This window comes from Pleurodeles waltl, chromosome 3_1 (genome assembly GCF_031143425.1).
Source record: "Pleurodeles waltl isolate 20211129_DDA chromosome 3_1, aPleWal1.hap1.20221129, whole genome shotgun sequence".
Lineage (NCBI taxonomy): Eukaryota > Metazoa > Chordata > Amphibia > Caudata > Salamandridae > Pleurodeles > Pleurodeles waltl.
Window position 1 is genome coordinate 1,306,811,048 of NC_090440.1, and position 18,125 is coordinate 1,306,829,172.

General features: G+C 41.7%; 1 protein-coding gene across 6 annotated transcripts in view; it reads left to right on the forward strand.

Moving 5' to 3' along the window:
* The window catches only part of MYLK (myosin light chain kinase), a 1,681,938-nt gene that overhangs the window by 1,558,609 nt on the left and 105,204 nt on the right, over positions 1 to 18,125 (forward strand). For all 6 annotated transcript variants that reach the window (XM_069224656.1, XM_069224654.1, XM_069224658.1 and 3 more), the window contains one exon: positions 3,415 to 3,538. In XM_069224656.1, the coding sequence (XP_069080757.1) occupies positions 3,415 to 3,538 (124 nt within the window). The remainder of the gene's footprint in view (positions 1 to 3,414; positions 3,539 to 18,125) is intronic.

Below are 18,125 nucleotides of genomic sequence, written 5' to 3' on the forward strand. Positions count from 1 at the left end.
GTTTAAACTTGTGAAGACTGAAGGTTTTGATGCCTTGGAAAATTGAGGTGTGCTACTCAGATTTTGATAATGAAGTCCCTTTTTCAGGATTTAGATATTATCTTTCAGGAATAGATTTGCTCGATAGTTTTGAGGTAGTGAATAGATCATTTATCACCTATACAAAGGAAAAAATTAAAGATTAGGGCTAAAATGTTGGGCCTAAAAAAAGGGCCCGACTCAGAACTCAAAGCTGTCCTTGCAAGAATGTACAAAACTGCATGCTCCCCTCTTTATATTCTCTCGCTCCAGAATCCCCCTATGCCTGCTGAATTACCCGAATTACCTGAATTGCAAAGGCACCAGCACCCGCCAGGTCCTCCAGCCTATTGGGTAAATAACAGATGGAAAAATGGGCAGTCAAGGCCTTCCTAACAACTCCTTGACTGATTGTAGAGTTGGGGCAGAGGTGCTGCTTGTAAGTGAAGCAAATTTTCTTCTGGGCATGTTGTTGCCTGCACCAGTAACTACGAATGAATTTTTGGGCAATCGATAAAGGTAAAATGAAAGGCATCATCTTTGGATGGTCTTTATCCATGAGATCTACATTCACGCATTTTACATGCCATTTATCTGCTAGAAGTGCTGGGTGGTATTTGTGTTGTGAGTTACCGAAAGTCCTCCTGCTAAGGTGCTACAAAGTGTAAAGGTGATAGGACAGAACCATAGTTACACTGTAAACCCATGGTGACATATTTGGACACATCAGGGGTGAAGACTTGTGATTGGATTCTGATCTACCTACGATAGACATGGGTTTAGAATGAGAGCTTTGCTCATCATTATTCAATTTTCTGCATCTGTGTTCTTATCAATTGTTAGGTGCTTGTTCAAACTTACATATTCTTTAATGAACTTTGCTAACTTCATCACTTTTTTTAATTTTGGGAAATAAAAATTTCAGCTAAATTAAAATTTTGTTGTTATGTTATTATTATTATTATTATTATTATTATTATTATTATTATTAATATTATTATTTTCAAACTGCTTTAACACCACCTGGGTGGTTTGACTTAACAACTGATAGCAAAACAACAACGAAAGAACAAGTTAACAAAATTGTAATGTTAAAATGTCAGTGTTCGTCTGAAGGCTACAGGGTTGTATTGTAACTTTATAAACTGGGGGACAGAGTTTCTACATTGGAGTATGAGCTAACAGAAAGAAAGTTCACATTGAGGTGACAGGTTCACTTGGGGCATATTGTCCAAAGGATGGTGTGATGACCTGAAGGATCAGCTTATACATTGAAGATCTCATGGGCTATGGAAATGGTCCAGATGGTAGCCAGTGAAGGCCCGAATGGGAATTTGGTATATAATCTGATTTTCTCAATTTGCTTGCAATCCTCCTGGGTGATTTCTGACTATGGTGCAGTTCGCAATGTATGTTTCTATGAAGTCCCAAGTACTGTCTGTTTTAGTAATCCAGCTGAGAAGGAACAAGGGAATACCCTAAGGTAGGATATTTGTGGGATATTTGTCCGCAGTTAGAAAGGGGAGCATCTGCATTAAATTTAGCAGCACGAAAACATGAAGAAACAGTTGTGTTGATTCCTGCTTTTAAGGATGAGTTTTAGTCAGTTGAAATACCCCTCACCTTGGCTGTGGGCTAAGAACCACTGGGGACTTCACAATGAATGACATCCTTTTCTGAGGTAAACATGGGTAGAGACAAGTTGGATGTGATTAATCAAAAAAGATTTGAACCAGGTGAGGACCATTCCCTCTATCCCACTTTTGACCAAGGAGCAGACCAGAATATCTTGGTATGCTGCATTAAAATTAGTCAATAGATCTAATAAGATCATGACTTGTTAATTTCCTTTGTCCTGAACCAAGCAGTTCTCTTCCAAAGAGAAAATTGGATTCAGTCCCTGACTATTGCAAAAGTTCAGTTGACACTGGTCAAGAATATTGGAGTCTCCTAGAAATTTGGAGTTGGCTGGCCACATCTTTGTCAAATATTTTGCTACACACTGGTAATAGCATGATTAGCTGGTAGTTACCAGGGTCATTAGGGCCTGTATTCAGAAGGGAAGAGGTTCTCTCCATGCCTGTTGCTAAAGTAATGTTGAGCAACTTCAAACTGTTTTGCTGACCTACATCTAAGATGGTGGCTGCAACTCCCAGTCAACACCCTTTCTCGCACAGAGGAATTGCAAGAGGCTAAATATACTGATAAGCGTTTCCTGTTCATAAGAATAAAAGAGCCAGAAAAATGTTAGTGGGAAATTAATTGAATTATAGTAGATAAAAACTACTTGTGTGGAAAAATGTCATGTGCTAAATGTTTGTGTGAAAATGTCCAGTAGCGTTTTCTCGGTGAAATGTAAACACTGAAAACTTTGTACATCCATGGAAATTAATTTAAGGGTGTATGACGTGACCCATTTTACACCGCTGATCTAGGGCAAGAAGCTTCAGGATTATGAAGCGAAAATGTTGGATGTCCTGAGTATGTGTATTTACAGTAAAATGTGTGAAATGCAATCAGACATCAATAGTAGGAATGATAATTTTGCAGAAAATCAGATTTGCAGGCAAAAAGCCTTTGAGGTAGAATTAATGTACATCATTGTAAATTGAGATGTTGGATGTCATACAGTGTAACTTCAATCATTACATTGTTCTGTAGAAATTCTTTATTACGCTGAGTGTACTACTATTTGCATACAAGTAAAATCCATATACATGGATTCTTAAATAGACTCCTTTCCAGTTTGGTAAAGACAAGCTCCACAAATTTTCTCCCCTGCCTTTAAAAAGAGTACCTCATAATTTTGCTACTGTGCATAAATACTTTGTCAATTGTATAGTTTTTGCCATGGTTCGAATAAGTGCACATTATTGAGAATCTTATGTATATCTGGTGATATTTAGATTTCACAATGTACTGAGAAATTGAGACTGCTTGCACTCATAGTAAAACACACATTTTTGAGCTGCCGGCAAAAATGGTTTCAACCCGATGAGAGGTTCATGTTGGAGGATCTGGGGAAGAAAGGAGCTGGAATGGAGGGAGTATGGGAGGTGGATACCCCCTGCTGTGACTGTCCTAGTATTGACTCTTTAATATAAACTTCACATATGGGGGTATAACAGACTAGTCAGAATTTGTAAATGTCCATTGAGGTATTCCTATAGCTAATGTACCACTATGCAGCTGTTACCAGATCCCTGTTGAATGACACCGACCAATATACAGATAGCTTTGAAATATTATTTTGTATATTATAACTTTGCTATTATCCATGCAATGGTAACTGTGTGTTCAGCACTTGAAAATTAAACAAAAAGTTATTGCAAACAAATTAAAATCTCAATTATATCAGAACAAACTTGGCAATGTCTTGACTTCTTTCTACTACAGAAAACACATCATCATTGAAAGTCCTCTTTGGAACTCCCGAATTTGTGGCACCTGAGGTCATAAACTATGAACCAATTGGATATGCAACAGACATGTGGAGTATAGGTGTCATCTGCTACATCCTGTAAGTTCACTGGTTCATTTATTGTCTTACAGTGATGAAATGGAAGGCTTTTGGTATCAGAAATGAACTTCATGATACATTTATGCATCGAGCCCTAACTTTGAGGCTTGAAAGGTCTATTCACTAGACGCTGAAGGAAGTCAACGATAAGTATTACTATCGCATTATATCCTGCTGACAACTGTTATGATGGTTGTGAAAGGCTCCAATTCTGTGTTACAGGCCTGAGCCCCGGCTGAGAGCCTGCAATGTCATCGAAGGCCTATAATAACCGTTTTAACCCAAGGCAGGAGGGCTGTAATGCAATTTGAACATTCACGCACTGAGGGTGAAATATTATAAAGTAAGAAGGGAGAAATAGAACAACCAATATTGGGATGTTGGAGCGTAACTTCCAAGCTGGCCTAGCCATTAACGGCCCTGAGCAACATCATTGTCTTCAATGAATCTCTCATCATTTCAACCTTCTAATATAAAATATGTCCCTTTGTCTACTTTGACATTTTCACATTATATGCCCTCTAATTCTCTCTTTTTGTGCACCCCATCTGTAGTTAACATTGTGAGAGAAGTAAGTCATTGATGTTCCAATTTAAAACATTAAACATGTATAATATTTCTAATATATGTGATCTGCCGTTTCTACTGTCCATAACACTGAAAGAAGAATTTTGGATTTGCGAAGAAGCATAACGTGTCCTGATTTATGTTGGTAATGACCAGCACTTATGTTGGTATGTTAGTGCCTTTGTCTGTTTTAATTGGTTTTCGTGCTTTTTTTCCGAAAATAAATAATACTTGAATTCACTAAATGACAGAGGAGATGGGCCACTCATTATGGGTCTTCCTGACTGCATCACATTAAAAACGTTATTGAAAGACGTTATGATACACAGAACCATCGCTTTAAAATTACCTCTAAAAGAATACTTTCACCTGAATTGGCTGCATAGATAAAACCCATTCCTTTATCATATTAACTAGCATTCTATGGAGTTTAGTCTACAGCCCACTTTTGTCAAACTGATATCATATTTGTTATGCTACTGTGGATAAAATGCTCTGCTCATGGAGTATTTGTGCTGCAAACAGTTAAACCCCCTCACAAGTTGGCAACCAAATGCGTCTTTGAATATAAGACTTGAATTCTGCTCACAGACGTGGCTGCTGTGAAAAATGTTCAGCAAAGAACTTTGGTGACAGATTTCAATGGCATCCTCCATTTTAAAAACTGGACCGCAAGCTTTGATGTGCTGATGCATAATACTAATGATTTGTAAATGAACTTTGAAACGGCACAGCTGCACTAGCATGTCTACTATTCAGAACACTTTAGAATATATTGCAAATATTTGAGATAGGCTGCAATGTTTTTATAAACTAAACTTCTTTATTAAGAGCAACGTCATCCAAGAACACAAATATTTATTGTATGTATTAGTACAAGTATTTTAAGACTGGGATAGAAAATGTACTCACTACCTGTTCGATATAAACTGAGACACTTACGAAGTTAGGTCTGGGTGCCTGTTCTTATTTAAAACTCAAGTTTCACTCTTTAAAGCCATTTCCCTTAAGTATCAGCACTCTCTTTCTTTAGTTCTCCATAATGCTCTTTTTAATGGGCATAGCTACCCCACCCAGTTATAATTTGTTGTCAGTTGCTCCTGCTAAAAGTTAAAGAGACCACAATCTGCACCTATGACGAGCACCACCTCTTGGACATTGCCATGTTCTTGTTGCATCAGGAGCGCTTGTTAATAAACTGGTAGTGATAGCTGTCAAGGCTTTCCTTAGTTATTGATCGTCATACTCATGTGCAGTACGTCTAAGAAAATGGTGTCTTCCTCCAACATCAATCGATTTGGAATAGCATTTCTTAAGAAACACACGAAGACCTGTACAGTGGCGGCTTTCTAACCTGAGCCTCAAGGCCCTCACTCATTTTCTGCCTCCTAATTTATTTTTAGCTTATTCTCACGGTATTCTATCAGGTCTGGAACTGACCCTCCTTCTGTGCCAAGGTCAGGCAGAGTTGAGGCACTTACCACTGGCCCATTCACCAGTGCACGTGCTGTGTTGTATAATGTACTGGGCTTGCCTGCTTTGCTCCCCGAACTTTGATGTCAGTGATGCTGGAGGACCACACTCCTTTGTAACTCATGACATCCTCTCTAAATAGATAAATAGATGCAACCGGGGAGCTTTAGGTTTCAGCCCTTAGCTGCGGAAGCCCCCTTTTCTACAGTGGAGATGCACCTTTACCCATCTCCTCGCAGGGTAATGTGGGATGTGAAACTCTCACTTACCGAACCTCACCTTGTGACAAATTGGGAAATGGGTGGTGTTCACATGGAACTGCTGCAGCAGTTATAGGAAATAGGGGGCGTGAAAGAAGTGCATGAATTGCAGAGAGAGCAGCTAGGTGAGTGTGAAGGGGAGTAAAGCACATGGATCCTATAAAGAACTGAGACAGACAGTTTTCCTCATTCAGTTTGCATTCAAGTGCACTCATGTTTGTGTATTACCAGTGCAAAGCTTCTCAGATACACCGGAAGTTACCACTCAAACCCATTACCCTTAGGCACACTGGCGGTTAACATTCAATTCGGTAACACTCAAATCCATTTAAAGAGAAGCTTATAGTGCTTAAGACCCACTTTCTGCAAAGATAAAAAACTAGGTGGTCTAAAACCCAAACATCCGAGGTCATTAATTAAGGCAGGTCCCACTTTATGACACTGTTATACTACCTGCTAGTCATGCAACATGAATCCCACTTTGTGGCACATGAGAGACCACGCTCAACACCTTGTACCAAAGAAGCGTCCACATTAATTTAAAGAGGCACTGACTTTGAAAAACTCCATTCATTTATAAAATAAATGAATCAGTTGCTTTACTTGTTTTCCCAGTGCTCCTATTATTCAGCAAGGTAAACAGCGAATTTCAGATGGATAATGTAATTTCTCTTCCCTTGTAGTCACATGGAATGCAAAATGTATCCATGGTGTATGTGTGTTTCTAATTGGATGACAAGCGGGAGAGCTAAACAGAAGAGCAGGCTTTAATCTGATTCCACATGGTCCCTCTAAATGCAGAGTACCTGTGGCACAGTGGTCCCTCTTTCTGTTGCTTTATGGTGGGGAAATTACTATGCTCTGTGCTTCTTGCAAGGCATGCATCATCCATTGGAATGGAATTAGAAGGCATACCTCGATATCTCTAGATAAGAACATGTGTCATGGTGAACCATAATGAACAGAAAAAACACAAATTAAAATTAGGTAAACCCGGTGCTTAATTTGTAAATAAAAATGTGCCTGTGCCCAAAGCTCTGCTCTGAAACACGCGGCTGCTGCAATTAAATGTGCGAGCACTGAATGCTGAGGCAGCGTAATTGTAAAGCCATCTCTGGTCTCTTTGATCCATTTACAGCCACTCCCTGCACCGTCAGCTCACTCTTGCAGGTTCCTCTTCATCCTGCTCAAGTCATTCTGATCATACTGATCATTTTCCTTGTGTTGGTCCAGATCCTCTACCTCAACCTTCTGGTCTGCCTCCTGACCCCCCTCTTTATTCTGGTTCCCCTCCTCTTTATTCTGGTTCCACTCCTGGTCTTGCTTCTCTGGGTTCTGGTCCTATTCCTAATCTTTCACCGTGGGCTCCATGTCCTCGTCCAGGTCTTGATCATTCTGGTCCTGCTGCTGATCATACTGGCTCTTGTCCCTGTGTACCTGGCCCCCATGACCTGATCTTCCTAGTTACCCTTGCATTGGTTCAACAGATCTGCCTTGTCCTTCTCCTTATCCTCTGGTCATCCTGGTCCTGGTCCATTTGTTCGACGCTCTACTTATAAGACCTGAGGCTGTTTCTCATCATCCCCATTGCCCTCTTGGTCCGGATCCTAATGCTCTTGCTCCTCATAACGTTTCTGGTCCAAACTCCTATACATGGCCCACCTTTCTAGATGTGGTCCTGTTCTGCTCATCTTTATCTATCTTCTGGTCTTCCAATTCCTAAAACCTCCTGATGTCAGGCCTCCTAGTGCTAATCCCTATGGTCCTGCTCACCCTGGTCCTCCTGATCCAGTATGTCCTGGCATTAATTGAACTGGTCTACCTGTTGTTCCTTGTTTTGGTCCCCTGGCCCTCCAAGCCTCACTCTTGTTCCTTCTGGCACAGTTGCTGTGGTTTTTTTGGGGGGGCTTTGGCCTGACGGTCTTTCTGGATTTGTTCGCCTAAACCCAGTCCTTTTGCCCCTGGTCATCTTGATTCTCTGGGTCCCGCTGGTGCTATTGATTGTCCCCCAGGTGCCTCTAGTACTGCTGGTGATCTTGGTCCTTCTTCAGGTTGACCTTATGCTCCTCTGCCTGCCCTTTCTCCACATCAGCCAGGTGCCACCTCCAAGATTGTCACTCAGGTTTGTGTTTTATTTTTAGATCTCACCTACACAATTCTTTTGCTGGCTGTTGAAGGCCTATTGACTCGAATACAATACACAATGGGATTGGGATCAGCCCTCTAATCCTCATTGGTTGGCTTTGTTATCTAGATGAAGTTTAAGTTCGTGATTCAACAGCTTTCCTACCATCTCTTGAATTTGCCCTACCCCTAGAGCATTGCTATGTTGAATTGCTTCTGATGTGTTATGTCCCCTACACTTCTGACTAGAAGGGACTTTTTTTTTTTATTCAACACTCCATGGGGTTGCATGTCTTCTTTCCCTGCTCTCTACCCCATATGCCCTAACATTTTAGAAGAGGAAAATGGGAGATATTAAAAAAATAGTCTGGAAAATGTATATCCCCTTTTGACTTCTTTTGAAGACAAGGCAAGTTTAGGCAAGAAACAGCCAGAATAAAGCTATTTTGCCTTCAAAAATTGAAATCTCCCTCCTGAATCGAGTCTATTGGCATTTATACTATGCTGGCCACTTATTCCCCCTCCCGTCCCTACACCAGGTTGCTCTGCTCTGTGTTCGCCCCTGTTTTTTATTGTTTATTTTACTAGGGAATCCCTCTACAGTCTTCCCATATACTTATCTCCAATACTCCTCATTTTTAGATTGAAGTGTACCGGACAGCACAGCTGTCTGGTTTGCTAAATACATCATCGAGACTTTCAGAAAGTTGACCTTGGAATACATTCCACCCGTTGAGTACCATTGGCTTTGTGACTCGTAACTCACATTTTCTTGCTTTTAATTAACTGGCTTTAGTTGCTTTATGCTCTCCAGGTTCAGTTTCTCCCCCCATTGCCAAAACCATGTTTCCTGTTTTCTTCCACAAACTCCCTTTCTGTAAATGGGCCTTTAAATCTTCTTCTTATCTTGTCACACTTCAAATGTCAGGAGTAGTCTTCTGAGGGCGCTTGTTTACTTTTTTTTCTCTGACTTCAAAAATAGAGAATTTATGTGACAATCTTGCTGGATATCAGGTGTCGGAAAGAGGTTTTTTCTAGCACACAATAACAGTTCAATGAACTGTGCAAGTATTTCAGAATATTTGAGAATTATAAACACAACTGAAGCACATTTTTTGTTATTTCTGAAGTGTGCTGCAAACAAATACTTGAATATGCTCAAAATAAATCATTGCACTTGATGTTGCTATATCCACACATTTTCATTTGCGTACTTTATAGTTTTATTAGTAAAACTGCAAGTCTGTGTACATTTAATAGTCATTTCAATTAAAAATGTGTTGTCTGTAATGGCGATGCGCTACCATACCATGCATACTCCACTCTATGCTACTACACTCTGCTAAGCACCACTCCACATCACTGCATTCTACTCTGTGCCACTCCACTTTACACCACCCCACACCACTGCACTCTGCACCACTACACTCTACACCACTACACTCTATGTAACTTTGTTGATACCCAAAATTGCAGTGGCGTGGTTTCAACAAAAAAAAAACCTGATCTGACCAGGGACCTGTGTGCGCATGTGACTGTGGGTGGTGCCATTCAGTGACGGGAACAAGAAAAACTTAAATAACTGAAAGGGCCTGGCTTAGACTCTTGTGGGATCAGACACCTTCTGTGTTTCCAGGCACGCCTGCAGCTCCAAATTAAGTATGGACTATTTTACTCATGCAGTGCTGTGGCCTCCATGCAAACCACTCCATCCAGGCTCATGATCTGTTATCCCTGGACTAGTGATGGTCGGAATAAATAGCAGGTGAGCATGATTCAGGATGTTTGCTGAGGAGAGCACATTTCTCACTCCCTCTCCGATTTCACGGTTGTACTTTTTGTTTTTTAGCATCAATATTAAATTCTATCTGATTACGAGTCTAGAGAGTTTCCTCTCAGGCAGGTCTGGCTGGGATGGGCCGAATTGAACGCTCTCTATGAAGCTCCAGTGCTGGCCAGACATGAATGGCATATGCACTTTTCAGTTTCTTTCAATTTCTGTCTGTCTGTTGCACTATCCTTTCTTCCTGGTGGCAAGCGCCCGTGGGGGACAGAGCCATTCATATCATGTTTGCACCATAACATAAAAGGCAATCATTTGAAAAGAATTGTAAGACATGAGTATGTATGCCGGACAGTAATTAATGCATGATTTGCTTCTCTTCTACTAGTTTGCATGCACTGCATGTGCTTCTATTTATGGGCTGGTAACACTGGACATCAGTTACCTACAACAATAAGGGTAGCAAGGCTTACCATGTGGCTGGTATTATATTGGCAGCACCAGTAATTTCTGTTTTGAAGCTGGTAATGATTACATATCAGCACTATATTCACTGGTATTTGTTTTGCCCAACGGCCACTTTGATTATTGATGTGGTATTTTTCATCCTTCCCAGAAATCCACTGCTCATCAAGGTCGATGAGTCTTTGGACCCAGTAAGTAGTGTGGTAGAATCATCAACAAAATATCAGTATCATCCCAAACAATTTAAGCACCATGACCAATGTGGCCACAGACAGAAAACTCCAATCAGGAATAAAGTTGAAAGATCTATTACAACCAAAAGCTCAAATTCATGTAGACAATGTGTAAAATCAACTAATAAAGATACAAAATCACCAAGGGTTGTCCAATGTGCCAAAATAGATAGGTGATAGATAGATTCAGGTGAACTAACATTGATAAAACTAGACATTCAAGAAGAATAATGCATAACATCAACAAGAATATCTGAGGAACTGAGATAATTTGTCGCTCAGAGTTAATAATCATTGGTCAATTTAAAATTTAGCAGAATCAAATATCTTTGACTGGGCATAGGTCAATCCTACATCTAACCAAATCAGGGAAATAAATGTGTTGGGAAAAGCACATAGAGGCAAAAGACAAAAAATACAAAAAGGCCAAAAATAATTTGGAAAAAGATAATCTTGGATTGCAGGTCACTAAGTTTGAAAAAAAGGTAAGTAAAAAGGGAAAGCATCAACATATCAGAAGCATGGTCAAGAGTTTTCTGAATGGGAAAAATCTAAGGATTTCTAAATCCTAAAGGACATTTCAAAGGTAAAGGCAATTGGCAGAGAGGAAGTTACCTCTCCAAGGGTACAGTATTCAGGGAATCTTCGTTAGCAAAGCATCAGGATCAACAAGGCACCTGCAAGCATCTGGAGTCTGCAAAGTTCTGCTCGTGACTGTTAAAAAAAATGCTCACGACTGACCAAAGTTCAAACGTCCCTCAATATTTTAAACTTCACAAATCATTCTGATCTGTCAAATGTATCAGTTCAAGTCATGTTACACTGAATGGGCATCATCCAATAGGATTTATTTGTTTGACTCCATACTGCAACTTTTACATTCTCTCCCAGGCTAAGCATGAGAATATCTCACTTCCATGTGAATCCAAAAAGGGTTGACATAAATGTATACGAATTTCATGTTCCTGCAATGTATTGTTTCCAAGAACAAATGAATACATCTTTCCACGTTTAAACAGTGGCTTCTATTACAAAAGGAATTAGCTTTTCATGGGAAAAAAGTCTGAAAGAAGACTTAATAATAAAAAATAATAATTCAACATTTTTACATGACTGCAAAATGCAAGTTCTGCAGGCCTCACTTATGCTAGCACAAAAAGAATTATAATAATGTGTTTAATATCTTTTAGTAAAACACACGTTATATGAGACTTATAAATTCATCATTAATAATATTTCATTAATACGGATAACACATTTATATAAATGGAAAAGCTTTGTTACTGCTTTAAATTGAGGACAACAGAGAAATGCATTTCTCTCACTTTGCACATATTTCTAAACTCATTAATCATGTGCTAATACCTAAAAATTCAATGTTTCTATAAACACTGTTAGTCTAAAATCTAAGTTACATTTGAACACCAGTTTTATCCTTCTAACATTTGATTTAATTCAAAAGGCCCCTAAATCGAACTCTGAAATACAAGCAACTGCACATTTATTTTGCGTGTCAGTGGAGTTTTCCATATTAATTTTTCACTCTTTTACTTTCGTAAACTTAAACTGTCACATCCTGATGAACTTTCGTGACATGAGGGACATCAGTAAATGTTAAGCTCTATTATTATCTTGTCTGAAATCCCTTAGCAGGCACTGCCTGACCACATTGATAGCCCAGTCACCTAAGCAAGCAACAGCAGTTTCTGTTGGCCATGCACTTTTGCCGAAATCATCGGAGATGAGTCTTTAATCCAGCAGCCAGTCTGGAACGTGGACCAAATATCTGGTGAGCGGGGAGCCTTGACCATAAATGCGTTGCACAAGCCCGTGATTCTTTCCACTGGGGAAACATGGAGCTGCCAAAAGTTGTTCTGTAGTTTATGTTGAGTAGGCTGTTCAAGTGTATGTATGCTCAAGCTTTCTTTTATTGAAGATTGTAGGGGATTATGAATACCAGAGCTACTAAGTGGGAAAACACATTAACTCTAAAGGGTAAGTCAGCTCGATGTCACCTGCCAATTTATTGCAGTTCAGATGTGCCTAGAGACACGTTAGTAACACCAGATGACAGATAAGGGAAGCCCCAAAAGCATTGTGCGCCACATGTGCATACACATTTTTTAAAATAAAAATGTGAACTATTTTGCCAAAAGTGTTCAACTGGGCAGGAACTCTGTATCTCTTCATGTAATAAGTGGGTGTCAGTACACTGCAGTCTAAAAGATCAGTATGCGATCCAACTGAAATTAAATTTTACATTAATGTTTCAAGTTAGTGTTAGACTTTTCACCCTTGTTGTGGTCTCCCTTAAATTTTTGCCTCTGTTTCCCAGGTTGTTGATGTGTGCTGGACTCTGTTTTGCATTTTTTGTTACTCTGGGCAATTTACCACTGCTAACCAGTGCTAAAGTGCAAGTGCTCCTATACAAAATGTGTATGTAATTGGTTAATCCATGATTGGCATATTTGATTTACTAGTAAGTCCCTAGTATAGTGCACTAGAGGTGCCCAGGGCCTGTAAATCAAATGCTACTTGTGGGCCTGCAGCACTGGTTGTGCCACCCACATTAGTAGCTCTGTAAACATGGCTCAGACCTGCCACTGCAGTGTGTGCAGTTTTTAACTGTAAATTCAACTTGGCAAGTGTGACCACTTGCCAGGCCTAAACCCTCCCTTTTCTTACATGTAAGACACCCCTAAGGTAGGCCCTAGGTAGTCCCAAGGGCAGGGTGCAGTGTATGGTTAAGGTAGGACATATAGTAAAGTGCTTTATATGTCCTGACAGAGAAATACTGCTAAATTCGTTTTTCACTGTTGCAAGGCCTTTCCCTCTCATAGGTTAACATGGGGGCTACCTTTAAATATGCTTAAAGTATAGATTCCCTTTAGGAGCGGATAAACATGTGGAGTTTGGGGTCTCTGAGCTCACAATTCAAAAATGCATCTTTTAGTAAAGTTGATTTTAAGATTGTGGGTTTGAAAATGTCACTTTTAGAAAGTGAGCATTTTTTTGCTTAAACCATTTCTGTGACTCTGCCTGTTTGTGGATTCCCTGTCTGGGTCAGTTTGACAATTGGGCTGGTTGCACCTCTCACTAGACAGTAACACAAAGGGAGCTGGGGTATAGTCTGCATTTCCTGATGGGTCATCTGTGCTAGGAGGGAGGGGGGGGGGGGGGTGATCACTCACACCTGAAAGGGCTGTGCCTGCCTTCACACAATGCATTCTCCAGCCCCCTGGTGTGTGTGTCTGGGGCCTGGCCTCGGCAAGGTAGGATTTCACAAACAAGAGAGACTTTTCTTTGAATTAAACCTACTTCAAAGGGCAAAATTGGTATAAGAAAGGCAACCAAAACCACAGACTTTAGAACACTTCTGAAAACCAAGAGGAACCTCTTCTTGGAGAAAAGCTGAAGTACTGAGTACGAAGAGCTGCCCTGTCTGTGCTTTGTGGAGCCCTCCTGCAGGTACTGCTTCTGCCTGTGCTAGAGGACAAAGACTGGACTTTGTGTTGCCTTCCTTCTTGTGAAGAACTATCCAAGGGCTTGATTTAGAGCTTGCCTCCTGTTGTTTGAAGTCTCAGGGACAGCAAAGACTTCTCTCTGCCAGCACCTGGAGCCTCTGCTGAGACTCCTACTCTGTCAAGTGGTGCCCATCCAGTTCCTGGGACCTTGAAAGGAGAAGTTGGCAGGCCAAGAGTGGGAAATCCACGCACCGACCGCCGTGCGGGGAAACGGTCACTGCGACTCCGATCTGCAGCTGAAAAATCGGCGTGCCGCCGGCTTCGCGGCTAAAAAGCGACGCTCGCCTGCAACGCAACCAGAAGATCGACGCCTGCGGATAGCAGAAATGACGCGCTGCATCGCTGACGGAGGCTGGTGAGATCGCAGCCCATGCTAAGTGGTTTTCGGATCTTCGTGCGGCAGGATTTCTGATGCAAACATCGCTGGGTGTGTAAAAACAAAGCAAGGCCAGCCCGGACCCGAGAGTGCGATTCGAATCGACGCATCGCTCTCCTGCGGAGAGAAGAAACTACGCACGCCGACACGACTGAAGGAGAAACAACGCACAGTCTCGCTTGTGCGTGAAATCGACGCATCGCAAGGCCTTTTTGATGCACACTCGCCCGTGCTGGGTTATTTTTGATGCACCCAGGTAAATTTTCATGCTAACAGCGTTAGAGTTGTGTTTAAAATTACATGAAGACTCTTTTTGTTTTTTAATTGATAACTTGACTTGTGTATTGTGGATTTTTGTCATTTTGGTCTAGTTTTGTTTAGATAAATAGTTTTTATTTTTCTAAAGCTGTGTTGTGTCATTTTGTAGTGTTTTCATTAAGTTACTTAATTTTAGCCTACTGCTCGTGCCAAGCTACCAAGGGGGGGAGCAGGGGTTAGCTGAGGGTGATTCTCTTTTACCCTGACTAGAGTGAGGGTCCTTGCTTGGACAGGGGGCAACCTGACTGCCAACCAAAGACCTCATTTTAACAGTTAGCAACACCCGAAAATTGGTGGCATTTCTTTCAGACAAAGGTGGCAACCCTAGCAGTAGTAGTGGATGTGACAGTGTGCGCCATTTCACACTATGCGCACCATATCACAATATGCGCACCATTTCACACCTGATGACATTAAGGGATTAACAGTTACCTTGTTTCACAGTTAACCCTACACTCTTCTATTTGCTGGTCAGGCATTAGAGGGAGGACAAACAGTGAAATATACAGCAACCTTTGCTTTTAGATTACTATTTGATATCTGTCCCTAGTACTGTCTTCTTGAGACCTAGGAGCTAGGGTAGCAATTATTGTTTGAGGGGATAGTGCTCAGATGTTTTTAAACAGTTGCAACAGCACGTTGAACATAGTGGAAGATGTCTGGGAACTCAACCGAACTCTGCAACAGTCTGCATCACCTTATCAAGGTGCTTTAAAAATGCAGAAATCTAAACACAAACTGTACATACGGGCCTTTGCTGAACTTTTGGTAAGGTGTCCATACGGCCAGATATTGCTATAGACTTTCTATAATGCTACCAGAGCTCTGCCATCAGTCACAGTTGAGCTCTCTGACAGCTCAGCACTTGATCATCCATAACTCTTACAAGCCTTATCGGCATGGTCTGCAGCCCAGTGGGCCTCCAACTAAGCTTGTAAGACTAATGCTATAAAACATAGCCTTGCAGATATTTACCAGCAGGGAGACACTTCTGGTAGCACAGTCTAGTCAGGTGAGTCAGGCATTCTCTCTGCACTGTAGGTCACTCACATCTACAGCATTTGCATTAATCCATTAGGCTGTCCTTCCAGTTTATATTGTACTGACAACCAGAGGGATGTTTTGCTCTATCTAGCTATTTTTTCAGAGAGATGAAAATCCAGGGGTTGTTGCACACAGAAAGAGAATGAATCTGTTAAGTATAACACAATCAGTGTGGTGCACACACAGCAAAAGACAAATTGCCAGGGTTGCAAAAGACACCAAGTAGAACAAGAAGCCTTGCCAAACATCCTTGCTCCAAGTCTATAAAAAAGGTCAACGGTCTCTAAAACTTACTTGGTACCTATTGCATAGTATAGATCTGTGAGTGATGTCTTTACAAGATGAGCATATGCATCCACAGGTGCCTGCACACTTCCTAACTGATGTCTTCTGTATAACCAGAAAGAAACAAGTATATGTCCTGACTGGCACAGTAGGAAAAAAAGATTTCTGTATTCTAGTACTACGAAACACCAGCCTTCAAATGAATTTACTCTCAAGAAAGTGTCCCTCTTAAGTTTCACACGTTTGCACTTGAATGTCACTCATAAATGCACTGTAACCACTGAAATGTCCCACATAAGCAATCTGAACTTGGCAGCCATGCTACTCCCCTCTTCGCCATTCCACTGTAGCACACTCCACGTGACTCATCTACACCACTAACTTTTAGCTATGCTGAACAGCAGCCATGCTGGTGTACAACATGGCCCAAACACATTGGCAAAGCCAATTGCTCTTGCATAGACGAAACCTATTGGCTTTGCCAATACTTGTTATCTCCAGGGACTGAACGTTGCAAAGACCTACTCGGATGCTTGTTTCTCTTTTTGATTCTCCAGTGTCCTTTTTATGGTCTGGTTTGACAGCATAGTGGTCACCAGATGATGTGATATTCATAACCACTTTACTGGATTTAATTTGGCAGATGTTGTTGGCTTCCTCTTGAAGAGTGCTTATTTTTCGAATATATTCCCTGTTACACCCCACAGTGGCACTGACCATATGGTAGCAAACAGCCTTCTTTGCATATTTCTCATTAATTCTCCCAGGGAAATGTTTAACCCCTTGGGTTCCAGGGACGAGGTGGTTGCGTCCGCTGCAGTGGCGCTCAGACGCCAGGGACTTAACCACCTCGTCCAGGTACCGGCCCTCCCATGGGCAGGGATGGAAGGGGAATCGCTTCCCCTTACACCCCACCCCCTTTCTGAGGCACAATCGCACGCTGACTTCATCAGAGGCCACACCCACCACGCTCCTTCCAGTGCAGATCGGAAGGATCACAGGCTGGGGGGGGCGGGAGAGGCATCAAAGGAAAGGAAAGGCTTTTCCTTTCCTTTGATGTCTCTCTGAGCATTTCTGCAGCCCAACTGTGAAGCGATCGGGCAGCAGAAATGCCCACCAGACACCAGGGAGTCTTTTTAAAAATATTTACAATAAAGGCTAGCGACCCCTTTTGGAAGGGTCGCTCCCGGGGGGGACATTTTTTTTAAGGCCTTTTCTGCCCCCACGAGCAGATCGGCCTATTGTAATTAGGCCGATCTGCCCCTGGGGGGGTCAGAAATGTCTAAATACCAGGGATCTTTTTTTTTTTTTTTTTTTTTTTCCAGACGTGGGGAGTCTCCCCTGGTTGGGGGGGAGGGGAAAATTGTTTTTAGGCCATTTCTGTCCCCCTTGGGGCAGCCTATTTTTATTCAGCCAATCTGCCACCAAGGGGACTGAAAACAACAGATACCAGGGATTTTTTGTTTACAGAACAATTTCACACAAGGTGAGCAACCCCTTAGGCAAGGGTCTCTCCCCTGGGGGAAAATGTATTTTAAGCCATTTCTGCCCCCGTTGGGGGCAGATTGGCCTATTTTAATTAGGCCGATCTGCCCCCAAAGGGGGAAAGAAGCCACTAGGTACCAGTGATTTTAATTTTTTTAATGTTTTACAGATGGGGAGCAACCCTTTAGGCAAGGGTCGCTCCCCTGGGGGGCAAATTTATTTTAGGCCATTTATATTAGGTCCATCTGCCACCGGAGGGGAGAAACCACTTAGGCACCAAGGATTGGTGTGCATATGTTTTGTTTGGGGGGGTATCCCCTTGGGCAAAGGTCGCTCCCCATGGGAGCACATTACTGTTGGCCATTTTTGCCTCTCTTGGGATGCAGATCAGCCTAATTTTTAAGGCTCATCTGTCCCCAAGGGGGGCAGAAAGCCCACCAGAGGCTAGGGAAGATGTTTTTTCAAGAAAAAGGGTGGGGGTACGGCCATACTCCCAATCCAAATAAATGGGGACAAAGTTGTTCTGCCCACCAGTGGGCAGATGGGGCAATTACCCCTGATCCACTCCCCGGGTGTGCAGAAAGCCTACTAGATGCCAGGGAATTAAAAGAAATATATAAATAGTGGGGTGGTGGCTACTAACCAGGATT